The sequence below is a fragment of the Stegostoma tigrinum genome, chromosome 36 (genome assembly GCF_030684315.1).
Source record: "Stegostoma tigrinum isolate sSteTig4 chromosome 36, sSteTig4.hap1, whole genome shotgun sequence".
In the NCBI taxonomy this organism is placed as follows: domain Eukaryota; kingdom Metazoa; phylum Chordata; class Chondrichthyes; order Orectolobiformes; family Stegostomatidae; genus Stegostoma; species Stegostoma tigrinum.
This window is the reverse complement of record NC_081389.1, coordinates 1,984,492-2,012,060: the sequence shown is the minus strand read 5'-3', so window position 1 is coordinate 2,012,060 and position 27,569 is coordinate 1,984,492. Positions and strand designations below refer to the sequence as shown.

The following is a 27,569-nucleotide window of genomic DNA, read 5'->3' as shown; positions in this document are numbered from 1 at the left end:
TCTGTTGTACTGTTTAACCTTTTAACTTTGTTTTCTTTATTTTTCTGCTTTGTACCAAGATTCTGTACCATAGTATCTTTGCATCCAAGTGGCTCTATAAGTGGTGACTTGTAAACTTTTCAATGCACTCATTTCAGTGCGTGGTAATAAACTTAATTTAATTCAATATTTAATCATCAACTGATACCTGGAATAGGTTATCTCATCAGCAGCACAAGATGTCTGTGAAAGCTTTCTATGCAGAAAGTGACTGCAGGTTTTCCAAGTTGCAACACCCAAATTGGTCCTTCACAAGATGGGTGTAAAGAAAAGATTACATCAGGAGTAGCTGGGAGGAGGGAGGGGAAGCAAAGCACAGCTGGAACAGAGATAAATGAAACTACAGCAGAGCTTTGAGGCTAAGAATCAAGATTAAAAGTTGTGTACTTGTTAAAAAAGAATTGAATATGCTTCGGCAAAATAAGGAGCAATGTACTGGTAAATATGGCCGCTAATTTTCAATTATACAAAACGAAATGTTAATCTGAACTGTGGGTACCAGTCATCTGTCTTGGTGGCTCAGTTTTAATCTTTCACAGATGTGTTAATGCCACCATCACATTTGTTTCCCATCCCTAATTGCCCTTGAACTGAGTAGCTTGCCATGTCCATTTCAAAGGGCAGGTAGAATCAACCTCACTGCTGTGGGTCTGGCATCACACATAAGCCAAATCAGGTAGATTTCCTTTCCTAAAGGATATTAGTACACCCACTGGGTCACTGTCATTTAAGACTAAGCTTTCCATTCCAGATTTTAGGAGTGGAAATTAATTCTAGTAGCTCCTACGGTGGGATTTGAACCAATGATCCCAGAGCATCAGCACGGGCTTCTGGATCACTGTCCATTCAGAATCGTTGCAAGGGAGACGAAAATCACAGCACACCCAGTATGGTCTTCAGATACCCACATAAGTGCATGACAAAAATAGAAATTGCTGGAAAAGCTCAGCAGATCCAGTAGCATTTGTGGAGGAAATTCACAGATAACATTTCGGGTCCAGTGAACCTTTCTCAGAACTGATGGTAGCTAGGAAAATATTGGTTTATACGCAGATAATAGACTGGGGTATGGCATAAGAAGTAATCGATCGGTAGGGATAAAGCCCAAAGAGAGAGAACAGCAGCTAGATAGACAAAGGAGTGAATATTGATCTAACAAGGAGGGTGAAAAAGTGTTAATGGAGAGTCTGGAAGACTGCAGGGTCCCGAAGTAGAAAATGAGGCGCTGTTCTTCCAGCTTACACTGAGCTTCCCTGAAGTTCTGCAACAAGTCTGAAACAGAGATAAAAACCAAAAAAACCATGGATGCTGTAAATCAGGAACAAAAGCAAACTTGCTGGAAAAGCTCAGCAGGTCTAGCAACATCTGTGAAGACAAAAACAGAGTTAATGTTTTGGGTCCGGTGACCGTGCCTCAGAACTGGTGGGGTCTGGAAAAATGTCATCTCTGATATAGAAAAGTTGTCCAGAGAACAGGGTGGTGTGTTGAAATGAGCTTTCCCCCTCCCCCAACCCTATCTTCTGCATATAAATTAACATTTTCCTACCATCAGTTGAGGAAGGGTTACCTGACCCAAAACATTAACTCTGATTTCTCTCCATTAATACTGCAAGATCTGCTGAGCTTTTCCAGCAATTTCTATTTTTGTTCGATTTACAACATCCACAGTTCTTTTGATTTTTAAGTATATGACACTGGAAGCAAATCTAAATGCAAAAAAAAGGTTGAAAAGATGCAATTTTCTACCAGATAAAAGACCATTTAGGGAAATTACAGCAGGCTAGACAGCTTGAAAATTCTTTGCAGCACAGCTTTGAGAGTTGGAGACACAGCAGGGACACATTGGCTGGAGGTTTTTATTACAACATAGCGCGTTTACATAGGCTGTTCCTACCTAAAATGAAACTTAGAGGGGTAAAGAATCTCGCAGTAATGAGAAACAAATTGCATATGTACACGCCTGCAGAGAAAATTTGATATGAAAAGGCTTTTAAATTGTCTTCACTTCCAAAAAGTTTTTATCTATGACCGAAGACCAGATTACTCAAATCAGATAGGTTTTTTGGTCTGTACTTGGAGGGAAAATGTAAGTGGGAACTGAACACAAATCACAACTTTCTACCCAGAACAGTTGCCCGACTCACGTGAAATCTTGGAGGAGGACCCGGGCTGGCCAGAAAGGAATATCAGTCTGGTTTTGCTGTTTTTTCCAATCAAGAATAGTCAGAGCATCTTCTTTTTTTATATGGAGCCCATCACAATTTCGAACAGCAGCCTCCAGTAGCACACGGATAGAGAAAGGCAACCTCACTGTTAGAAGAAAGAAAGGAACAACTTAACGTTGCAATCAATCATTTCCATCAATGTGGAGTGTTTAATGTGAAAGCACTTTTAAAAGGATCGATTCCATCCAAAAAACACTTCTTCAGTCTTGCACTCAACCATATAAAAGCAAAATACTATGGATTTTGGAAATCTGAAACAAACAGAATGGAGAAATGCAGGTGGTCTGGTACCATGGAGACAAAAACCATAGTTGATGTTTCAAGTCCAGTATAACTCCTCTTCAAAACTGAGAACTAGTCATTTTACATTAATCTTCAACAGCGACGGATGAACTATGTAGGATGAAGTCATTAATTATTTCTTTGTTCAACTTTTCTCTTCATTGTTCATTGCCTTGAGGGACATTATTTCAGTTACTCCTGCTTTAAACAAGGTAGACAGCAGCTCACTAGGGCAGTGAGGAACAATGCCACTTAACCAACAGCTCAAAATAAAATGTCTACTCTCCCCAGACTTTTCTCACGAAAGCAGTGATTCATGGGCCGCTAAGCTTCAACATCTATAAGCCTGTGATGACTCATCCTATTAACCATACTATGAGCTGGCTTTTGGATCAACAGACAAAACCTTAAGAGTCAAAACTGCACCCATGGTGACAACATGGCCCATTTCCCTCAATCGGTCCCTGAAGCCCTGCAAGTTTATTACCACCCACCAAAATAGCTAATTATTTCCATTTTGAAATAATTGATTCCCTCTGCTTCTATCTCCTTCATAAACAATGATTTCCAGGTCATTGTGACGTTGCAAAACAAATTCTACCTCAAATCCCCCTCTCTGAATCTACCTCTCTGATGAAGGGTCTAGGCCCGAAACGTCAGCTTTTGTGCTCCTGAGATGCTGCTTGGCCTGCTGTGTTCATCCAGCCTCACATTTTATTATCTTGGAATTCTCCAGCATCTGCAGTTCCCATTATCTCTCTCTACCTCAAATCCCTCTTGTTTGTCCCTTATGTGTTCCTGTCAACTGGAACTCAGAGCAAATGGACCCTTTGCTAGTAATGGGGCCTCTCAGTAAACTAGGACACACTGCCAACTCAACAAACTGTAGATGAATCTTGGGAGCTGAGTAACTTGAACGACTTGGCATTACACCAAAAAGCTCACTGACAGACCTTGCTTTCAGGAGTTTGTTATGTGACTGATGAATATAAGCTGCGATGGGAGAATCAGGCCTCCATATAATAACAATTAGTAGAGAGATTTACAACTACATCCAACAAACCTTCATGTCAGTCAGTGCTGATGCACAGATATCAAATAGAACACTATACTGGAATAAAGGACAGCAGAAAGGGAAAATAAACAGAGGACCAGATAATCCACAAGTGTACAATCTTGCCTTATTCTCCATCCCATCAAATGAGGAATTTCCATCAAAATACATTGCAAATATCTTACCATATCTTGGATCATTAAGTTTAAGAACATTGAAGTATTTCTTGTCTGGACGATCTGAAGTTAGAGGCTCAATTAAGTAATGGAAGGGATGTTCTAAAATTAAAGAAAGAAATGTTAGCATACGTTATAGCTGTGGATATAACATAGATAATAATAGCGCGGTACAGGCCCTTCAGCCCTCGATGTTGCGCCGACCAGTGAAACCAATCTGAAGCCCATCTAACTTACACTATTCCATTAACATCCATATGTTTATCCAATGACATTTAAATGCCCTTAAGCTTGGCGAGTCTACTACTGTTGCAGGCAGGGCATTCCATGCCCTTACTACTGAGTAAAGAACCCATCTCTGACTTCTGTCCTATATCTATCACCCCTCAATTTAAAGTTATATAAACAATGTTGAAAAACAATCTACTGATCTTTAAAAACATTAAGTCATTTGCTTTCTCTGATCAAATATTAACTCAAGTGAAGTTAAAGGGTTGACAAAACATCAGCAGTCCTGGGCTTTACAAAACAAGGTAGCAGCTCGCCACCACATTCTCCAGGGTAATCAAAGATGGACACAAAAGTTGCCATGACACTCATAATCCAGGAAAGAATAAAAATAACCATTTAGTAGATCAGAGCAGAGGTGAAGAGTACAGACAAAGATCGGATACACAATGTGTGGTGGGGTTAACCTTGAAACCACACTCAATCCTGGCTTGGAAAAACATCTTCATTACCTTAGTGTAGCAGGATCAAAATCCCAGACATCCCTAACAGAATTGTGGGTGCACCTGCACCACAGGTACTGCAACAATTCACGAAAGCGGCAATTAGGGACTGGCAATAAATATTGGCCTAGTCAGCGATGTCAAAATTATATGAATGAACGAAGACTATTTTAGGGAAGGGTAACTCTGCAGCTGAGAATGAAACCACAGTGATCCAACAGAATGAATATCTCTGGTATTTCAACAAGGGATCAAAGTTTAGAATTCAATACCAAGTTTCTCTTTACCATGGTTGGTTACACACCCAAACACAAAACTTGTTGTTTAAGAACAAGACTGATTCCAAACCTGAATACACAGACAATCAGATATGAAGCAGGATGCCCAGATGTGACCTTATCACATTGAAACAGAACTGAACAAGTTGTAGAAATTCCAGTTTGCTAGTTGATGGAGGCCGAACAACACAATGACACCACTTGTCAAAGTGCAATCTATGTAAGTAATCATCTCTTGATTTCCTGAATGCCTCATAGAACATGTCTCCAACAAACGCCCACGTTGCATGTTGTAGGCCTGAACCATCCACAAAGAGGGAGTTTTTTTTCCCCATTTACTTCTTTTGCAACTCATTTTAAGTCTGTACCTTTTGTTCTTGAACCTTATGAGCAGAAACAGTATTTCCCTGTCTGTTCTATCCAGACCTCTCATGATTTTGAAAACACATGAACATCACCTCTTGGCTTTCTGCTCTAAGGAAAGCAGTTCAAACTTCTCCAATCTACCTTCATCCCTAGAACCATTCTCGTAATCCTCTTATGCACTCTGTTCAACGTGTCCACATTCTTATTAACTAACTATTAATTCCTTATTTTATTAACTATGCTCTCCACCAGTTCTGCCACCTTTAATGAGTCCTGCATTTATATACCCAGATCTCTCGACTCTTGTATATCATTGAGAACAGTGCCTTTATATTATACAGTCTCCACAATATTTTGAAAATGTATCACCGCATACTTACCTGCATTGAATTTCAATTGCCACTATCTGCCCACTTCTCGAACATGTCAATGTGAATTTGAAGTCCTTTATTATCTTTTTCACATCTTATAATTCTTCCAAGTTTTATCATTTGTAAACTTTGAAATTATCACCTGCGCTCTAAGATCCAGGAAAAGGAAGGGTTTCAATGCCAACCTCTGGGGAACTCCAGACTCCAAACTTTTCCAGCCCAAAAAAATTGTGTTGAACATTACTTTGTTTTCCACTACTCAACCAATTTTGCTACGGCCCTTTTAATTTTCAGAGCCACAACTTTTCTTACATTTATATGATTAGACATGAGTTAGGAAGCACGGACTGGGAGCAATTGTTCCATGGTAAGGGCACTATAGACATGTGGAGACTGTTTAAGGAACAGTTGTTGCGAGTGATGAGTAAATATGTCCCTCTGAGACAGGCAAGAAGGGGTAAGATAAAGGAACCTTGGATGACGAGAACGGTGGAGCTTCTTGTGAAAAGGAAGAAGGTAGCTTACATAAGGTGGTGGAAGCTAGGGTCGAGTTCAGCTAGACAGGATTACACGCAGGCAAGGAAGGAGCTCAAAAATGGTCTGAGGAGAGCCAGGAGGGGGCACGAGAAAGGCTTGGCAGAACGAATTAGGGAAAACACAAAGGCATTTTACACTTATGTGAGGAATAAGAGAATGGTCAAAGAAAGAGTAGGGCCGATCAGGGATAGCATAGGGAACTTGTGTGTGGAGTCTGAGGAGGTAAGGGAAGCCCTAAATGAGTTTTTTGCTTCTGTCTTTACGAAAGAAACCAACTTTGTAGTGAATGAAACCTTGGAAGAGCAGGTGTGCATGCTGGAATGGATAGAGATAGAGGAAGCTGATGTGCTGAAAATTTTGTCAAACATTAAGATTGACAAGTCGCCAGGCCTGGACCAGATTTGTCCTCAGCTGCTTTGGGAAGCGAGAAATGCAATTGCTTCGCCACTTGCGAGGATCTTTGCATCCTCGCTCTCCACTGGAGTCGCAGCTGAGGACTGGAGAGAGGCAAATGTAATTCCTCTCTTCAAGAAAGGAAATAGGGAAATCCCCGGCAATTACAGACCAGTAAGTCTCACGTCTGTCGTCTGCAAGGTGTTAGAAAGGATTCTGAGGGATAGGATTTATGACCATCTGGAAGAGCATGGCTTGATCAAATGCAGTCAACACGGCTTTGAGGGGGGCAGGTCATGCCTCACAAACCTTATCGAGTTCTTTGAGGATGTGACTAGAAAAGTTGATGAGGGTCGAGCTGTGGATGTGGTGTATATGGACTTCAGTAAGGCATTTGATAAGGTTCCCCATGGTAGGCTCATTCAGAAGGTCAGGAGGAATAGGATACAGGGGAACTTAGCTGTCTGGATACAGAATTGGCTGGCCAACAGAAGGTAGCGAGTGGTAGTAGAAGGAAAATATTCTGCCTGGAAGTCAGTGGTGAGTGGTGTTCCACAGGGCTCTGTCCTTGGGCCTCTACCGTTTGTAATTTTTATTAATGACCTGGATGAGGGGATTGAAGGATGGGTCAGCAAGTTTGCAGACGGCACAAATGTTGGAGGTGTCGTTGACAGTATAGAGGGCTGTTGTAGGCTGCAGCGGGACATTGACAGGATGCAGAGATGGGCTGAGAGGTGGCAGATGGAGTTCAACCTGGATAAATGCGAGGTGATGCATTTTGGAAGGTCGAATTTGAAAGCTGAGTACAGGATTAAGGATAGGATTCTTGGCAGTGTGGAGGAACAGAGGGATCTTGGTGTGCAGATACATAGATCCCTTAAAATGGCCACCCAAGTGGACAGGGTTGTTAAGAAAGCATATGGTGTTTTGGCTTTCATTAACAGGGGGACTGAGTTTAAGAGTCGTGAGATCTTGTTGCAGCTCTATAAAACTTTGGTTAGACCGCACTTGGAATACTGCGTCCAGTTCTGGTCGCCCTATTATAGGAAAGATGTGGATGCTTTGGAGAGGTTCAGAGGGGGTTTAACCAGGATGCTGCCTGGACTGGAGGGCTTATCTTATGAAGAGAGGTTGACTGAGCTCGGACTTTTTTCATTGGAGAAAAGGAGGAGGAGGAGAGGGGACCTAATTGAGGTATACAAGATAATGAGAGGCATAGAAAGAGTTAATAGCCAGAGACTATTTCCCAGGGTAGAAGAGGCTAACACGAGGGATCATAGTTTTAAGCTGGTTGGAGGAAAGTATAGAGGGGATGTCAGAGGCGGGTTCTTTACACAGAGTTGAGAGAGCATGGAATGCGCTGCCAGCAGCAGTTGTGGAAGCAAGGTCATTGGGGTCATTTAAGAGACTGCTGGACATGCATATGGTCACAGAAATTTGAGAGTGCATACATGAGGATCAATGGTCGGCACAACATCGTGGGCTGAAGGGCCTGTTCTATGCTGTACTGTTCTATGTTCTATATTGTGTGGCATTGAATTAAATGCTTTTTACATCTTAGAAGTATTCAGCAAGTTCAACATAATTTGTCATCAAGAAATCCATGCGAGCTGTCATGCTTGCTGAAACAATTGAGATTCTAAAGATGAGAATTTAGTATACCATATTGTGATCTTGTCCAATGAGCTAAAAATTTCCATTCAGTGATCTCTGGTATCCTTGGAAATTCTCCTGGATTTGTTGCTCCACTACAACAAGGTGACTGCGACAATTTCAGTGGGTCAGACTTCAGTCTTAACAGTGCAAATGCAGATGGCTATCCATCTACCATTACAGTTGGGCCTGGAAATGAAATTGGGTTAATTTGCAGATAGCTTCTTACTCTTATTTAGGCAACAACTAGGAATCCTATCACTGCATGATCAGATGCCCAAAACCTAAATAAGTGAAAAACCCAAACTGTTTCAGTAATATCACCACTAACAGTGCTGGTAACTTAGTAGAAGGTTCCCTGTCAAAGGGTCCCTACAGAATTACTATCTCACAAGATGATTAGCTTCTTAGAGGTTTGGATGATTTATGTTGAGCTTGGGTCAATACCCAGTTGGATTGCTCAGCCTCCACTGTCCTTGTATCACGTGTTGATCATTACACAGCAACAGTGTATCCATCAGACCGCAAGAAATAGGAACAGGATTAGGTTGTTTGGTCTCCCATACCTGCTCTGCTATTCAAAAGAGTCAGTTGAATCAAGGAATCCCCACGTCCACTTTTCTGCCCTTTCACCACAACTCTTGATTCTCCTACTGATCAAGAATCTACCTCAGCCTTAAACACAAACAAGGATTCTGCCAAACAGCCCCCAGTGATAATGAGTTCAAAGACTGTCAACTCTTCTCTGAACTGCCTCCAATGAAATAACATATTTCCTGAAATAAAGGGACCAAAACTGCTCATAATACTTTAGTAAAACATATAGCAATCCACTCCAAACAGCAAGGGTTGCAAGTTGTGCTCTCCTGCTGAGCCTACAAGAATATATACAACACTAGTTCTTGTGAACTCAAATAGACTATTGCATGGCGCAGCAACCAATATCTTTGACAGATGGCACAGGGATGCAAACCCAGCTACAGAGGTTTTCATGAAGCAAAACAAGCTCAAATTAAACAACAAATACATCTGTGTTCAAGTCATCAATCTGACTCCGATAGAATAGTCAGAATTCACGCTGAATCTTGGGAGAAAAGACATGCATTTACTTAAAACCCTATCATTTCTCATGAAAACAAAGTACTTCAAATAAAATATGTCAGCTACTGAATTAGCAAATGCAGCAGCTATTTGGTACACTGTTGCTTAGCGCAAGAAGAATGATCAATGCACCTGTAGTTGAGGTGCATGTGAGCTACAAACAAATATTGTAGTGGTCAATACGAAAATAAACAAGCAGCAGCAGCAAAACACTGAGAAGCATGATGAAAATGGTATAGGAACATGGGTCAAACCTGGAGGGGTAATACAGAGTAGACATGGTTGAGGACACATTATGCAAAAACAAAGAGGTTGCATTAAAAAGTTGCTGCAGTTTAAGGTTATTCATTTGTATTCCAATGGAATACATCGGTGGATTGAAAATGTCTTAATATTACTAGCACTTTCAAATCAATTTTTTTCAAACTTTAAAAATAGGAAGCTCTGATAACAATTAACAGGTAAAACTCAGGAACTGCAGAGAATCTGTAGCAAGAAAAACCTTAAACTTTTACAGAATTAATCCTCCACTGACAAGTTTACCAAATAATTCTGCGAGTTTTACTTCTAATAAAGTTACTTTGGATAGCGCCCTGCTTAGATAAGAGAGAAGATATTTCAGAGTTTGCTGTCAATATCACTTTTAAGCAGCTGCAACAAGCAAGTTGCAAGATAGCTTTAAAGTGCAGTAGATAAGTTGGAAATTAGTGTAAGTACTGTAAGAACAACATTACTGAGCACAGACCCTGGGGGTAGTGTTAAGTCAAATTAATTGAAAATATTCATGTGAGAAAAAAAACCTTTGGTGTGACTACCACATATTTCTCCGAAGTTGCAATTTTAGCTCCTTAACAAAGGTTAATTTAACATTTTAGTGTTAGAGGAATGCTGGTAACCCCATTATAACTCAAGCCACTTCAGTGAAATGGGCATCTCAAGTCTAAACTGTTTTAATTAAAAAATCCTGTAAATGGGTTTATATTTAGCGAGTTTTGAGAAGATTGTAGCTCAGGTTGAGGTTCTGGATGTGAGTTTGCTCGCTGAGCTGGAAGGTTCGTTTTCAGACGTTTCGTCACCATTCTAGGTAACATCACCAGTGAGCCTCCGACGAAGCGCTGGTGTTATGTCCCGCTTTCTACTTTCTATAGAAAGTGGGACATAACACCAGCACTTCGTCGGAGGCTCACTGGTGATGTTACCTAGAATGGTGACGAAACGTCTGAAAACGAACCTTCCAGCTCAGCGAGCAAACTCACATCCAGGGTTTATATGACAGGGCTGTGTCCAGTTTGAGGAGTTTAGTAGTCCACCCTTTTAATCTGCAAACTTCACGCTGTAACTGCTGAGAAAGATATAACTTCAGTAACTCCAAGGTAATATGGTAACAAGAATAGTTAGGGCACAAATCCTGATGACTTAAAATTCCAAATATAAGTTTTATATCAGACATAAATGTGGTGTAAGAAACGCCATGCAGTTCAAAGGCTTCAGTGTTTGGATGTGAGTTTGCTCGCTGAGCTGGAAGGTTAGTTTTCAGACGTTTCGTCACCATTCTAGGTAACATCATCAGTGAGCCTCCGACGAACCTTCCAGCTCAGCGAGCAAACTCACATCCAGAACCTCAACCTGAGCTACAAATCTTCTCAAAACTCGCTAGCTTCAGTGCTTCTTCAAGACCAAATACTCCTAGCAATTTCGGTGCTTGCAAATGCAACAATAAAATTAATGACACAGCATGAGAAGCATTATTGCAACTTTGGCAATTCAAGGGATTAAAATCGTAAAAAGTTCAATTTTGCTATCATTGTTTCCTCCCACCCAATTTACTCCACCCTATAGGACATATATTTTCAGTGTTTTTCACACTTTCAAAGGGCTTCCCAGCCAGTGCAGTCACTAATGTTCAGTGTGCAACAGAGGCAAGTAAACTTCCACAGCTAGATCCCACATGGGCAAATTTAACAGGTAATGTTCTGGTTTTCAAATACGCACTAGTGGATCTTTTGGATGCAGCTGAACATAACACTTAAGCTACAACTTCAATTAAACACTCAAACTGCTGCAATGGGACTTGAATTTGCACCCAGCCAGCAGGGGTAAAAATGGTCTCAATGCCATGGAAAGCTAGTTATGATCTGCAGAAATTTCCTTAAACTTCTGTCTCACGGCAAATTACATCTTTCAAGCAGATTTGCCTGGCTGGCTTTGGAGATTGGCACAAAGGCTGAGCCAGAAAACAACTGACAACCCTTACCAAAGGCATTTCTAAGCAAAAACTGAAAGAACTGCAGATGCTGCAAATCAGGAACTGAAACAGAAGTTGCTGGGAAAGCTCAGCAGGTCTGACAGCATCTGAGAAGATAAAAAATCAGAGTTAATGTTTCAGGTCCGGTGACCCTTCCTCAGAACCGTTCCGAGGAAGGGTCACTGGACCTGAAACGTTAACACTGATTTTTCTTTTCCTCTCAGATGCTGCCAGACATGCTGAGCTTTCCTAGCAACTTCTGTATTTTTAAATAATACGAGTTCAATGAAGTGAGGGACAAATAAATCGGCACAGCTCTCTGCCAGTGCCTGAAAAATCTGAATCTATGATGGATGAGTAAATGCCCAGTTAAATTACAGAGAAGCAGCATCACCCAAAGACTAACTGCTCCAAGTTAAACTGAGAGAGACAAACATGACCTATAACAAGAGGAAATGAGTGACAGAATCAATACACTAAGCTCTCATGCCATTCAAATGCCAGTCCTCTTCAAGTTCCTACCACAAATCCCGTATGCTAATTTTAACCCTGTACCTTTCCAAAATTCAATGGGCTAGTTAATGATTCCACAATCACAAAATGGAATTCAACAAACAGACACACACGTAAACCTGCCACTACTTTTTCCCTTCTGTACAGTTTACTTAATGTAATTCTACTAAGTGCAAAAACCACATGATCCTTTTTTTAAAAGAAATATTTCATACTTATTCAAATGTCTTCTTCCTGGTTCCAATTCTAGCCCATACCATTTCTGCCATTTTATTTTTCAATTTTCTTCAAACCATAACAGTTACACAAAGGCCAGCACTAATTATCTCAAAAGACTTGTCCTTCAAATGGACTGACCAACCAGAATCTTGCCCTGCCAAGTAGATGCCACTTGAATGGACACAGAAAACTTTCATAAGAATAGCTCCAGGAATGAGGAGCTTCAGTCACATGGATAGATGGAGAAACTAGACTGTTTGTCTCATTGAAAACTAAGGCAAAATTCAACAAATGTTCAAAATGGAAGAGAATCTGGGAAGAATGGATAGGGAAAACTGTTCACACTGGAAGGATTGCAATTAGTGGGCACCAATTTAAGCTGGTTAGCTAAATAATTAATGGCACGAAGAAAAGTTCTTTCATGTGCTTAGGATCTGGAATGCACTGCCCAACATCTAGCAGTAAGGCAGAAACGGATTCAACCAAGATTTTCAAAACAGAATTGGATAATTATATGGAGGTGGAAAATGTGTGTGCATATGGAGAAGGCAGAGAACTGGCTGAGTCAGAGTGGGCTTGATCGGCCTCTTTCTGTGCTCCAAACATTCAATGACTTGAAAGGTGCAGCCTTACTTCCAGATCCTCAGGATATAACAGGTCTGATGGCTTCCCCATAATTCTCTTTTTAACTGTTCTTCTAATTTGTCAACATTTGTCATCAGGGAAAACTAAAAATCATTTTAATTCTCCTCTCAATCTCTTAAGTAGGGTGATGACATGTTGGCAGCACTTAGCATGGCACGGAAGCATATAGCTAGAATTATTCTTACAATACAATCCATTTTGATTCTGTTTACTATGAACTGCAGTTCTTTCAATATTCACTATGAATCTGTGGACAGATTATGACACACCTCCACAACAGGTGGAAACTCTGGTCAAGAGACAGGGTCCCTACCAATGTGTCACAAGACAGCTGCAGCTTATACAATTGTGCTACTGCATTTCTTACCACTAAACACTATTTATAAATTCATCAGGCAATTCATAAAAGTCTCAGTCTCAGTGACTATTATTTCCGATGCTATTTCTTTTCTCTGAATCGCCTATTTTCTTTAATGATTGAGCATCATAGGGTATTTAACTATTTCACACAGCTATTTGAAGGTAGAAAAACATGAGAACTGGGGACCATTCCCTTTCCAATTCTCCATGCTGAATGCATAAACTAGGTCATCGCACATGCTCTCTATCAATTAAATGGCATTCACTAGTCAGGGATCCCTTGCTCACTACCCCCTTCAAGTGTTCTCTAAGAATCACTATTAACAGAAACTCCAATACTGAGAACAGTGAATTTTACCAAAATTTTTTGGTAAAATATGCGAGAAAAGACTCAGGATGTCAAGGAGTATCTGCGAAGGAACATTGTTAATCAGCTTAGTAAATGCTGCTGATTCAGCCAAGTATTTCTGGCATTTTCTAGTTTGAAATCATGCATTACGCTCATTAGGGATCCATCATGGGATTATTTACATGCTGCTGTTTACATAACTATATATGTACTTCTAATACATCAAGACTAATTTTCGACTATTTCTTAGGATGACAGGACTGTCCCATGGTGAGACTAGGACTGTACACTAAACATTTACAGTAATGAGGGGTGCGATCGCTGAAACTTAAAATTCTTACAAGGTTCAACAGCGTGGACATAAATTAGATTCTTCCCCAACTGGTGGGTCTAAAATCAGGACACAGTCTCAGAATAGGACATTTTTTTTTAAACTGAGCTGAGAAGGAATTTTGTCAGAGGGTGGTCAATCTCTGGAACTGTCTACCCCAGAAGGTTTAGGTATTTATCCACTGAGCATGCTAAGTCTAAAATCAATACATTTCTGGAAACTAATGACATTAAGAAATAACTGGATATCATAGAAAATTGGAATTGAGAAGATCAGAAATGATCTAGGATTGTGGAGCAGACTCAAAGGGCTGAATGGCTTGCTTCAACTGTTATGTTTTTCAAGTTCAGTACTTGGAGGAAGGACCATGGTGTTGCGGTAATGTCACTGGACCAGTAATCCAGAAGTGTAGGCTAATAGTCTCGTAACATGAGTTCAACCCTTACCAGGCAGTTAGTGGAATTTAAGTTAAGTTAATATACATGAAATATAAAGTTGTCTCAGCTATGGTGACCAAATTAATTGTTGCAGAAACTAATTTGGTTCACTATTATCCATTAGGAAACGAAAGCAACCGGACTTACCTGGCTTACCTTATATTATGAAACACCAGATGCACAGCAACGAGATTTAAGTAAGAGATAACATATGTTTCATTTTCGGAACAATAACCCGAAATAGACGTTTAGAATTCCAGAAAGGTTTTGCAAACCAAAATTGAGTGTAATGCTGTTTTTTGTAGGAAGTAAGAAAGAGAATTCAAGACTGAGCAACACCAAGAATCTTTCAAGTCAAGGAAACTGAAGGAAATAGCCTTCTGAATAAACTGCAAAGTGTTTAAAAAGTTGTAGGTGCCAAGTGTAGTCAGAGCTTTTTGGTATAGAAGGAGGCCCTTCAGTCCAGTCATCAAGCACCCATCTATTCTAATTCCAGTTTCCAGCACATAGCTCAGAAACTTGTATGCTCCTATTAATTCAAGTATTCAAGGTTCCTACCTCTACCATTACTTCAGGCAATGAGTTCCAGATACAAGCGTCCTCTGGGTGAAAATTTTTCCTTAAATCCATCCTAAAACTTCTGCATCTTACATTTAACCCATGCCATCTGATTATTGATCCCTCTATCAATCATGTCTCTCTCAGCTTTCTCTGCTCCGAGCAAAACAAGTCCAGCCTAACTGATATCGTAGCTGAAAAATTCTAGTTCAGGCAGCATCCTGGTAAATATCCTCTGCATCCTCTCTAGTGCAACAACATTCGTTCGATAGTGTGGTGACAAGAAATGCACTGTATCCTAGTTGTGGCCTCACTAATGTTTCATACGGCTCCTTCACAACTTCCACGTGCGTTGTATTCAATGCCTCAGAGACATACATGGAAACAGACCCTTTGGCCCAACGAGTCCATGCCAACCATGTCCAATCTGTTTGCATTTGGCCCATATTCTACAAACCTTTTCTATTAATGGAGAGGCCTCATCAACATCCTGTACAACCTCCACAAGATGTCCCAATTCCTATACTAAAAGATTTAGTAATGAAAGCTAGCAGACTAAATGCTTTTTTACCCAGCCTGTCTACTTGTGACACAAACTTCAAAGGATCATGTACCTGAACCCCTAGGTCTCTGTTCTACAACAGTAGCCAGGGCCCCACCATTAATTGTATAAGTCCTTCCTTCTTTGAACTGCCAAAATGCAATACCTCACATTTATCCAAATTAAACTCCATCTGCCAGTCCTCAGCCGATTGACCTTATTGATCGAGATCTCCTCACAATCTTAGATAACCTTCTTCACTGTCCACCATACTACCAATTTTAGTGTCAACCACAAACTTATTAACCATGCTTCCTACATTCCCATCCAACTCATTTACATAAATGACAATAAAATTGGACCCAGTACCGATCCCTGTGGAACACTGGTCAGAGGCTTTTAGTTGGAAAAAAGAAGCCTTTCACCACCAATCTGTCTCCTACCATCAAGCCAAATGTGTATCCAATTGGCAAGTTCATCCTGAATCCCATGTGATTGAACTTTACTAATTAGTCTACCATGCAGAACCTTGACAAAGGCTTTACTAAAGTCCAAGTAAACAATGTCTACTGCTCTACCCTCATCAATCTTTCTGGTTACTTCCTCAAAAACTTCAATCAAGTTTGTCAGATATGATTTTCCATAGCTAAAACAATTCTGACTCTGATCAATCTTTGCCCCTCTAAATGCATGTAAATCCTATCTTTCAGAACCACCTCCAACAACTTTGACGGCACGGTGGCTAGCACTGCTGCCTCACAGCACCAGGGACCCGGGTTCAATTCCACCCTCAGGCGGCCATGTGTGGAGTTTGCACATTCTCCCCATGTCTGCGTGGGTTCCCTCCAGCTTCTCCGGTTTCCTCCCACAGTCCAAAGATGTGCAGGCTAGATGGATTGGCCATGCTAAATTGCCCGTAGTGTTCAGGGATGTATAGATTAGGTGGGTTATAGACAGATCGGACTGGGTGGGATGCTCCAAGGGTCGATGTGGACTTGTTGGGCTGAAGGTCCTGTTTCTACACTGTACAGATTCTATGAATGAACTTATCCACCAATGTCAGACTGACAGGTCTACAGTTTCCTGACTTCTCCTTACAGAATTTCTGAAACAATGGCACAACATTAGCTACCCTCTGGTACTTCACCCATGTTTATAGATGATACAAATATTTCTGCTAGGAGCCCTGAAATTTCTTGCCGAACTTCCCACAACATTTGGGATACACTTGATCAGATCCTGGAGATTTATCTATCTTCATGTTTTCTAAGAGCTCCTGCACTTCCTCTTCTGTAATGTGAACTGCTTTCAAAACATCAATTTTTATTTCACTGCGTTCTCTTGCCACCATTTGTTTCTCAAAAGTAAAAAAATTGATGCAAAATATTCATTTAATATCTCTCGCTTCCCAAGGTTCAACACAAAGACAACCTCATTCCTCTTTAAGAGGTCCTACTCTCTCTCCCTCTCTCTCTCTCCAGTTGCTGTCTTGACCTTAAATGTATTTGTATAAACATTTTGCATTATCTTTAACCTTACCTGCCAAGGCTATCTCACATGTCTCTTTGCCGCTACACTCTTTATACTCTTCAAGGATTGATCCCAGTTCTCCATATTAAATGATTCTTTTCATTCTTGACTAGAACTTCAAAATCTTTATTCATCCACTGTTTCCTAATCTTAACCACCTTGCCTTTCACTAACAGGAACGTAATTCTTTTGAACTCCTGTTATCACACTTTGGAAGGCCTCCCACTCGTCAGTCATCTTTTTAACCTGCTAACAGTCTACTCGAAGTTCTTGTTTCATATCCATAATACTTGCCTTACTCCAATTAAGAACTTTAAACCCTTATGGAACACATCCTTTTCCATAACTACTTTAAACTAATAGTATAATGATCACTAGTTCCAAAGAGTTCCCCATTGACACTTTGCTCAGCTAACAAAAGCAAGTTCCATGCGTCTTAATGATTGTATCCACTGAGCCTACTGCCTCAGTACTTCTCACGGTTATACCATAATCATGTAATCTTTTTCCTCATTAATCCTTCCAAAATGCTTTGGTTCACACTTTGCAGGATTAAATGCCATCTGTCACTGTTCTACCCAGCAGAGGGGCAAGAAGCATACAGACTACAGAGAGAAAGTGTCCATGTCTCTCTCTTTGGGAAGACAGAGAAAAGCAAGAAACCCGCCAAGAAATAATTCATGGAAGAAAATACCTAAGTTCACCTGATCAATCATTGAATTGAAGTACACCCACAAGACAACAGCACATCAATATTGCAAAAATCAAAAGGACTGTGAGTAAAATAATTGTTCACATTGTGATCTGGGCTTCTGATTTTCAGTTTTATTTATCCCACGTATATTCTTTTCCCACCCAGAGAATGTTTTAAACAGCTTTTTCTGCATTAATTGTGACTTTGTACATGTATATTTGAACTGCCAAAGTTTAGGATGCATAATTCAGAAAGATCCCACCCCCCACAGTATTTGTTAGAGCTAAGTGTATTACAATAAATTGTTCATTTTGTAGTTACTGACAAAAACTGGTGTGAACTGCATTCATCCCGAGCAGCAGTCATTTGGACAAATTCATCATTTTGATGATCTCATTAGGATTTGACATATTTTCAGACAGCTTGTGGAACAGTGGGACATGATTATCAGCACTCAACGGCCCTCAAAAATGGCTTGGCAAGCCACATGGTTCAAGGCAATTAGGGATGGGCAACAAATGCTAACCTTGCTGGTGATGCCCAGCTCCATTGTTGATTTTTTTTAAAAGAAAAAAATACAATCCCATTTGTTAAAAAGCCATTTTTACAGTCCTTTCTGATCACCTGTTCTGGTCATTTTTACACTATATCAGACACGGTTCTGTGGGCAGCAACTCAAAATAATAAGTTATTGAAGAGTGCCAGCAGTCAGGCCATCACTTCAATAACATAAGACAGATGGTGTTAGAAAACCTGATCTTTATAGAAGATGACATATATGTGAATCTTCAAACAGCAAAATCGGATCACAAACGCTGGTCCTCCATAATTGGATATGCAAAGTCTGATTGCAATCTTCAACACTATTCTGCAGCAAGTGACTGATCTCCTGATATCCAATCCGTTCCTACTATCTTTAATTCAAACGAACAGAATAAGTCAGAGTTACAGAGATGTACAGCATGGAAACAGACCCTTGTGTACAACTCATTCATGCTCTCCGACATCCTAAATTAATCCGGTCCCATTTGCCAACATTTGGCCAATATTCCTCCAAACCCTTCCTATTCATATACCCATCCAGATGCATTTTAAATGTTGTAGTTCTACCAGCCTCCACCACTGCCTCCAACAGCTCATTCCATACATGAACCACCCTGTGTGAAAGAGTTGCCCATCAGATCAGCTGATGGGCCAAGGAGTGGCAGATGGAATTAAATTCAGATAAATGTGAGGTGCTGCATTTTGGTCAGGAAATTCAGGGCACAACTTATACACTTAATGGTAAGGTCCTTGGCAGTGTTGTTGAACAAAGAGACCTTACAGCGCAGGTTCATAGCTCCTTGAAAGCAGATTGGCAGGTAGATTAACAGTGAGAATGCTGGCTGAATCCTTAGAGTAAGGAGACAAATAGCAGCTCAAAAGATTCAAGATTTCAACCTGGAGCAGCCTTGATTTTAAATTTCTATTAGATTTTCTCTCAGACCTCGTGGAATCATCCTTCCTTTTGAAATTTTCTTTAAAATACTGGGCTAACTGTTCCTGCATTTTCAATTCTATGAAATTTGGCAAAAGCTATGATCGGTGGTTTAGATCGTGTAGATAAAATGGGAAGATAGCTTTCAGACTGCTCCTGTACTGTATTTTCTCAATAATGTCACTACACTAATAACAAATGGATTTTAAAAATGCGACAAAATCAGAAATTGCTTGAAAAGCTCAGGCCTGGCAGCATCTGGAGAGAAAGTAGAGTTAACATTTCAAGTTCAGTGACCTTATTTCAGAACATTTCAGGTCAAGTGACATGTTAACTCCAATTTCTCTCCTCAGATGCTGCCGAGTTTTTCCAACAATTTCAGATTTTGTTTCTGATTTCCAGCATCGACAATTCTTTGGATATAAACATGCATCTGCCTAAATTAGACAACTTTTTTTGTGATCTTTAAATAGCGTTTTATGAATTAAAACTACATTTTTGCAATGCTCTCCTTCCAGGTTTGTATCTTTACAACACACAAGGCTATTCTGAGTGTCCTTGCTGAACCATGACAGTTCATTGAAACAGTGCAAGTTAACATGCTGCATCAAAAGTTCATTGAAGTATTAAAACAAGCAAGCCATTTCCAGCACAATCCTCAGCAATTTCAAGCCGCTTTTTTCCATCTATACCCCTCTTCTTGCAACATTTCCAAACACGTCCCCACCCATCTCTCCCAACATCAGCTTTTTTGTTACCCATATCATTCCTTCAGTTTCTGCCCAAACTCTGCAACCCCTATCCATTGCCATCTTGCCAACTTTCTCCATCTTCTCCCACCCAATCTCATTCCAATCACCCTACCCAACTTCTCAACTTTTTCCAACACCTCTCCGATGCACTCCTGCCCAATCTCTCGTCACTTTCACCCTACCCACCCTCACAAGCTTCTCCACTGCTCCCCACACACATTCCCACCCAGTCTCTCCCCCCATGCCGTCTCAACATTCTCCATCACTCCTTCCCCCGCCCACATTCTTCCTTCTTCTCCCCTATACTACTTCACCCAAACAGCTAGCACCGTCCAAACCTCACTTTTTGCTGATACCACTTTCTCTCTACCCACCCCAACAGGCGTCTCCCTTCCTCACCCTGCCCAAAATCGACAACTGCCTACTAGGGATTCCTGTCCATCTCTCCTCACTCATTCTGCTCCACCTCACACATTGTACTTCTCCACCTATTCCCTCATAAACAAAGAGCACCAATACCAGCAGACGACGACGGAGTACCTGCCCCGACCCCTCTCTCTACTCCTACCTCCCCCACTTCTTTCCCCACACGCGCATCTCTGTTTCTTTCCCTCGCCCAACCCCACTTTGGTTAGGTGAGTGTACCCCTTTCTCTCAGCACACCCCAAGTTACACAAATGTGTAATCCGCTTTCCTATTTTCCCTCAATACCTGTCGCCCTCTCCGCCGCCGCCATCTCTTCCACCAGCTGAAGCACGGACAGCCGCAACCCTGCAGCAAAACGCTTTCCTATTGGTCGCTCAGGCGCAGCCAATCAAAGCGCTCCATGCGAGCCCTCGCTGACAACCAGCGGACAGGCAACTCCGAGCTTTCGGCTGAGCCCCGGACGCTGACAACGATAACGCTCCTCCCACGAACCTCGCGAATTCCGCTCCCATCCCCTGCCTCCTCACGAGGACCCTGACAACAATCCCATCTACACCTCCATCCCTCTCCAGTTCCAAAAGGGAGAAACCTCTTTCAAGGAATGGAAAAGATGACCTTTGACTGTTGACCCAGAAGGGCCGGCAAGAAGCAGCGGAGTTGCAGGTGAGGAATGGAGGACGCGGATGGATGGAGCTTTCGCAGGTTGGGAGAAGAGTGGCGAGAGGAATAGGGTGGAGAGTTTGAGGGGAGTGAGGGTAGAAAGGATGCAGGGATAAGGGTTGGAGATAGGGAGGAGGGATGGGAGGGGTTGAGGGGATGGGGAGTGAGAGGGATATGTGTACGGACGGGGGATGGGATGTGTATGGTTGGGCAAGGGGTTTAGGGGGAACGATGGTGGCGGGGTTTGGTGGTTTGACGTAGAGAGATAAGGGGAATGGGAAGAGAGATGGAGGGACAATGGGACTGATGGGCTGAGGTGAGAGGTAGAGTGGTGTAAGGGATGAACTGAGATGGATGATAAAGAAAGAGGGTGATGGGTCAAAGTTGACAGCAAGGGGGTAACAAGATGGGAAATTGGATAGCTGGGTGAGTGTGATGAGGGTTATAAGAGGTAAAGTGTTGTGAGATGAAATAAGATATTTTGATAGTGGTGGGAGAGATAGGAGGATGGAGGGGTGGCTGTAAAGGGATTGGAGGAGAAAGGTGAGAGGAACGGGGGAGGGGGGATATCAATAGAAGGGTTGTGTGAAAGGAAAAGTGTGAGCAACAGAGGAGAGGGTGGGAGGAAGAGTAAGAGGGATGGGATGTAAGGGGTAGAGAGAAGGGGGTGTAGAGCTTGTGAGCTGACGAGAGAGATTGAGGTGCAGGTAAGTTGCCATTTCACCTGGAAAGTATGCTTCAAGACCTTGGAAACGGTAGGTGATAAGTGGGTAAGTACTTCACCTTCAGCAATTCCATCAGGAAGTGCCCTGGGGGTATTTGGAAGTGTTGGCCAGTGGACTAAATTGTCCTGGAGGGAATGGTTCTGCAGAATACTGATGACAAAAATGAGGAATATGTGTTTATGGTTTTTGTACACCCTCATTTGTACTCCCCATGTGAAGCCATCTTTACCCAGCTCTCCCCTCTCTTCACTCCACTGATGTTTCTGAAAGAGTCAACCCTAATTATTAATTTTAGGGCTGCAGTGATAACTATCATCAACAATTGCGCCTTCTGTAGCTTTGAGGACTGTCTGCTGTCCAAAATAAATCTAAATAACGTTGGAAATCTGAAGAAAAGGCAAAAAGTATGGAAGAAACTCAGCAGACCTTTCAGTAATTGAACTGCCAAAAGTTCACTGGACTTGAAACGTTAACTCTTTCTTTTATGTATGGAAATTGCCAGACCAGTTGAGTTTCTCTAGTACTTGCCTGTTCTCGAAGTGTATTCTCAAGCCTGAAATGTAGACATTTATTAACTTCCATTTTGATTTGATTTATTGTTGTCACATGTACCTAAGTACAGTGAAAAGTTGTGTTTTGTGGACAGTGGGCATTTTAACAGTTGGGGCGTTCAGATCATTGCGTGCATAGACAGTGTGCCACAAGGATCAATGCTGTGTACACTGCTTTTGGTCACTTATATAAATGATTTAGATGTGAGTATAGGAGGTATATCTAGCAAGTTTTCAGATGGCACCAAAATTGGAGGTGTAGTGGACAAGAAGTTTACCTCAGAGTACAGTGGGATCTCGATCAGATGGGCCAATGGACCGAAGAGTGGCAGATGGAGTTTAATTTAGATAAATGTGAGGCGCTGCATTTTGGGAAGGCAAATCAGAGCAGGACTTGTCTGCTTAATGGTAAAATTCTGGGGAGTGTTGTTGAACAATGAGACCTTGAAGTGCAGGTTCATTGCTCCTTGAAAGTGGAATCTCGGGTAGATGGGATAGTGAAGAAGGCGTTTGGTATACTTGTCTTTATTGGTCAGTGCATTGAGAATAGGAGTTGGGAGGTCATGTTGCTGTGTACAGGACAGTGGTTAGGCTGCTATTGGAATACTGAGTGCAATTTTGTGCACCCTGCTATGTTGTGAAACTTGAAAGGGTTCAGAAAATATATACAAAGCTGTTGCCAGGGTTGGAGAGTTTGAGCTATACAGAGAGGCTGAATAGACTGGGTCATCGGTGGCTGAGGGGTGACATTATAAAAGTCTATAATGTCATGAGGGGCACAGATACGGTAAATAGTCAAGGTCTTTTCCCTGGGCTATGGAGTCCAAAACCGGACAGTGTGGATTTAAGGTGAGAGGGGAAAGATTTAAAAGGAATCTAAGGGGCAACATTTTCATGCAGAGAGTGGTGTGTGTATGGAATGAGCTGCCATGGGAAGTGGTGGAGCCTGGTCCAATTACAACATTTTAGAGGCATCTGGATGGGTATATGAATAGGAAGGGTTTAGAAAGATACGGGCCAAATGCTAGCAGTGATTAATGGAATCTGGTCAGCATGGATGAGTTCAACCAGAGGATATGTTTCAGTGCTGTATTTCTATGATTAGCAAGTTTTGAGAAGATTTGGAGCTCAGGCTGAGGTTCTGGATGTGAGTTTGCACACTGAGCTGGAAGGTTAGTTTTCAGACGTTTCGTCATTTATTTTTATTTGAAAAAATATACTTTATTCATAAGATGTACAAAAAAAAAACATATTTATACATCTACCCAGTCATGCAATCTGCTCCGGGTTCCCCGGGGGGTATGTACACCAACTAAAGGAAAAAAAAAGAAGAAAAAAAAACAAAGAAAATACCCCGGCAGTCGTCACCCCGCACTGTCCCAGTTGGCCCCCTGACCAGTTGGGGAAGGCGCCAGCTGGGCCCAGTTACCAGAAAGGGCCCTTTTTTCTATTCTGGACGAGGGGTCATATGGTGGTCTTTCCCCACCGCGCCTTGGCGGCGGCTGCCCCAAGGTTTAGCGTGTCCCTCAGCACGTAGTCCTGGACCTTGGAGTGCGCCAGTCTGCAACATTCGGTCGGGGTCAGTTCTTTCAGCTGGCAGACCAGCAAGTTGCAGGCAGACCAAAGAGCGTCTTTCACCGCATTGATGGTCCTCCAGGCGCAGTTGATGTTGGTCTCGGTGTGCGTCCCGGGAAACAGCCCATAGAGCACGGAGCCCCGCGTCACGGAGCTGCTCGGGACGAACCTCAAAATACCACTGCATCCCCCTCCAGACCTCCTGCGCATCGGCACACTCCAGAAGGAGGTGATCGACAGTCTCGTCTCCCCCGCAACCACCTCGAGGGCAGCATGCGGTGGCGCAGAGATTCCGGGCATGCATAAAGGATCTCACTGGCAGAGCCCCTCTCACCGCCAGCCAAGCAATGTCCTTGTGCTTGTTTGAAAGTTCTGGCAATGAGGCATTCTGCCAAACGACTTTGGCAGTCTGCGTGGGGAACCACACGACAGGATCCACCCTCTCCTTTTCCCGAAGGGTCTTGAGGATACTACGTGCTGACCACTGCCTGATGGCCTTGTGGTCAAAGGTGTTTCCTTTCAAAAATTTCTCCACGAAGGACAGGTGGTACGGAACGGTCCAACTACTCGTAGCGTTCCGCGGCAAGGAGGCCAGGCCCAACCTTTGCAACACCGGGGACAGTTAGAACCTCAGTAAGTAGTGACACTTGGTGTTTGCGTACTGAGGATCTACGCACAGCTTGATGCAGCCGCACACAAAGGTAGCCGTCAGGGCGAGGGTGGCGTTCGGTACGCCCTTTCCCCCATTTTCCAGGTCTTTGTACATGGTGTCCTGCGGACCCGGTCCATCCTCGATCCCCAAATGAAGTGGAAGATGGCCCGGGTGACCGCAGCAGCGCAGGTCCAGGGAATAGGCCAGGTCTGCACCACGTACAACAGTACTGAAAGCCCCTCGCACCTGACAACCAGGTTCTTACCCGCGATGGAGGGGGACCGGAGCGTCCACCTGCCCAGCTTCTGCTTCAGTTTGGTGATACGCTCCTCCCAAGTCTTAGTGCACGCCCCAGCTCCACCAAGCCAAACACCCAGCACCTTCAGGTAGTCTGTCCTGACGGTGAAGGGGATGAAGGAGCGGTCGTCCCAGCTCCCAAAGAACATGACCTCACTCTTACCCCTATTGACTTTGGCACCCGAGGCCAGTTCAAACCGGCCGCAGATGTCCAACAGTCTACTCACCGACCGACGGTCGGTGCAGAAGACGGCGACATCGTCCATGTACAGGGAGGTCTTGACCTGAAGGCCTCCGCTGCCTGGGATAGTCACGCCCTTCAGGCTCACATCCTTCCTGATAGATGCGGCGAAGGGCTCCACACAGCACACGAACAAGGCAGGAGAGAGCCGGCACCCCTGCCTGACTCCAGATCTGACGGGAAAACTGTCCGATTCCCACTCGTTGATCAAGACTGCACTAACGATGTTGGTGTAGAGCAGCCGGAACCAATTGCGGATGCCCTCCCTGAACCCCAATTTGGAGAGGACGTCATTCATGTAAGCATGAGAGACCCTGTCGAAGGCCTTCTCCTGGTCCAGGCTGACGAGGCAGGTGTCCACCCGCCTGTCCTGTACGTAGGCGATCGTATCCCTGATGAGTGCGAGGCTCTCAGCGATCTTCCTGCCCGGCACAGCACAGGTTTGGTCAGGGTGAATCACCGACTCCAGGACAGACCTGACCCGGTTGGCTATGACCTTGGCCAGGATTTTGTAGTCCACGTTCAATAGTGAAATGGGATGCCAATTCTTAATTTCTTCCCTCTACCCTTCCTCTTGTAAATGAGGTTGATGATGCCCTTCCTCATGGACTTGCACATTTCCCCTGGCCGAAGCGCACTATCGTACACCTCCAGCAGGCCCTGGCCGACCAGGTCCCACAGAGCGGAATACAGCTTGACCGGTAAGCCGTCGCTCCCGGGAGTCCTATTCCTCTCCAAAGGACTTGAGGGCTTTGGTCAACTCGTCCAGGGATATCGGCCGGTCCAGCCACTCCCTCGTGCTGTCGTCTAAGACCTCCGTGATAGACGACGGGAACGATTCGGAGGCCGTGCTGTCCGTGGGCTTCGTGTCGTACAGTCCGGCATAGAAGGATCTGCTGATCCTCAAAATGTCGGGCCGAGACGACGTCACCGAGCTGTTGTCCTCCTTCAGCCGGCTAAGCACAGAGCTCTCTTTGTGCACCTTCTGAAAGAAGAAACGCGAGCACGTCTCGTCCTGCTCCACGGAGCGGACCCTGGACCGGAAGATTATCCTGGAGGTCTCCGCGGCGAAGAGTGAGGCTTGCTGGCCCCTCACCTCGTGGAGGTCCTCCGTGACATCGACCCCATCGACTGCAGAAGGAGCAGGTTCTGCACCCTTTTCTGGAGCCGCGACACCTTTCCCCACCTCTCTCTCGCCTTCCAAACTCCCTTGAGGACAAAGAACCTCTTGATGTTCTCCTTCACCGTCTCCCACCAGTCGCCTGGAGACTCAAAGAGGGGTTTCACGTTTCTCCAACCGGCATACTCCCTCTTAAGCTCCTCGACGTTCTCTGGGGTCAACAGAGTCGTGTTGAGCTTCCACGTCCCCTTGCCGGCCAGCTGGTCGTCCCGTAAGTGACAGTTGGCCAGCAGGAGGCAGTGGTCAGGGAAGAACACCGGCTCGACGCCGGTGGACCTGACCGAAAACGCCCGTGACACAAACAGGAAGTCTATCCTTGAGCGAATAGACCCGCCTGGCCGCGACCAGGTGTACCTCTGCTGCGCTCCGTCTGCAGGGCTGCTGAAGACGTCGAGCAGCTTGGCGTCCTTCACCGTGCCCATCAGGAATCTGGACGTGACGTCCAGTTGACTCCCCCCTCCCGCTGTCCCCACGCCGGATCTTCCATCTGCATCGATGATGCAGATGGAAGTCTCCGCCTAGGATGACCGGCCTGGACGTAGCCAGCAGGGGTGGAAGCCGCTGCAGGACGGCCAACTGCTCATTCCGTACCGCTGGGGCGTACACGTTGGTCAGCCTCAGGGGAGCGTTCCTGTAGGTGACGTCAGCCACTAGAAGGCGCCCCCCCCACCACCTCCTGAACTTGAGAGGTGGTGAAGTTGCGCCCCCGCAGCAGAATAGCCAGGCCCGAAGACCGACAGTCGTTACCCCCCGACTAGATCGAAGGCCCACAGTCCAGGCGCCAGACCATTTCCCGTACCTGCCGAGGTGCGGTATCCCGCACTCCTGCAGAAACAGGAGGTCCGCCTTGATGGTGGTCAGGTAGGCCAACGTGGACACACATCTTGCGGTGGACTTGACACTGCGCACATTAATGCTCGCAACTCGTACCCCCATTGTGGGCAGTGACCGCAGTACCCTCCCCAAGTCCAAGGTCCAGCCCCTCCATCTGTCCCGTCATGCCCATTGCCCAGGCTAACTGCTGGACGCTCTCCGGGCTCAGGAAACTGTCCGTGCTGCCTTCCGGGTGGCATCCCCCCATCGGGGGTGTGGAGGCAGGAGTGTCCAGCCCTGGGTCAGGCTGGGGACGTGCTGTTTCCTCCTTCCCGCCTGGAAGTTCCGAGGGGCCCTCCAGTGCCCCAGCGGCACTTGACTGGGTGTCGGAGGGAGCCTCAGGACGCCTCCCGTCACCTGGAAGCGTGGTGCTGCTTTCCTTCTCCCTCGAGATCTTTAACTTCTGCTTCCGGCAGGCCGTCTCCGAATCCCCCTCGTCAGAGGAGCTCTTATAGCCCCCCTGTAGCTGCCCCTTCCCGCCTGATGGTTGCGGTTCCTGGGTTCGTCGACACACCTTCCTCCTCGCTTTCCG

At 44.0% G+C, this 27,569-nt stretch overlaps 2 protein-coding genes across 2 annotated transcripts in view; one reads left to right on the top strand and one right to left on the bottom strand.

Annotated features, from left to right (window-relative positions):
• The window catches only part of ireb2 (iron-responsive element binding protein 2), a 77,495-nt gene extending 56,839 nt beyond the window's left edge, over positions 1-20,656 (bottom strand). Inside the window, exons 1-3 of the mRNA XM_059640118.1 lie at positions 20,569-20,656; positions 3,786-3,878; positions 2,184-2,349 (exon numbers count right to left, since the gene is read on the bottom strand). Coding sequence (XP_059496101.1) covers positions 2,184-2,349; positions 3,786-3,878; positions 20,569-20,593 — 284 coding nt within the window. The 5' untranslated portion in view covers positions 20,594-20,656. The remainder of the gene's footprint in view (positions 1-2,183; positions 2,350-3,785; positions 3,879-20,568) is intronic.
• Positions 20,657-20,717: 61 nt separating this feature from the next.
• slc25a44a (solute carrier family 25 member 44a) overlaps positions 20,718-27,569 on the top strand; it is a 33,761-nt gene continuing 26,909 nt past the window's right edge. The window contains exon 1 of the mRNA XM_048520473.2: positions 20,718-20,946. The gene's annotated coding sequence lies outside the window, so the exon portion shown is untranslated. The remainder of the gene's footprint in view (positions 20,947-27,569) is intronic.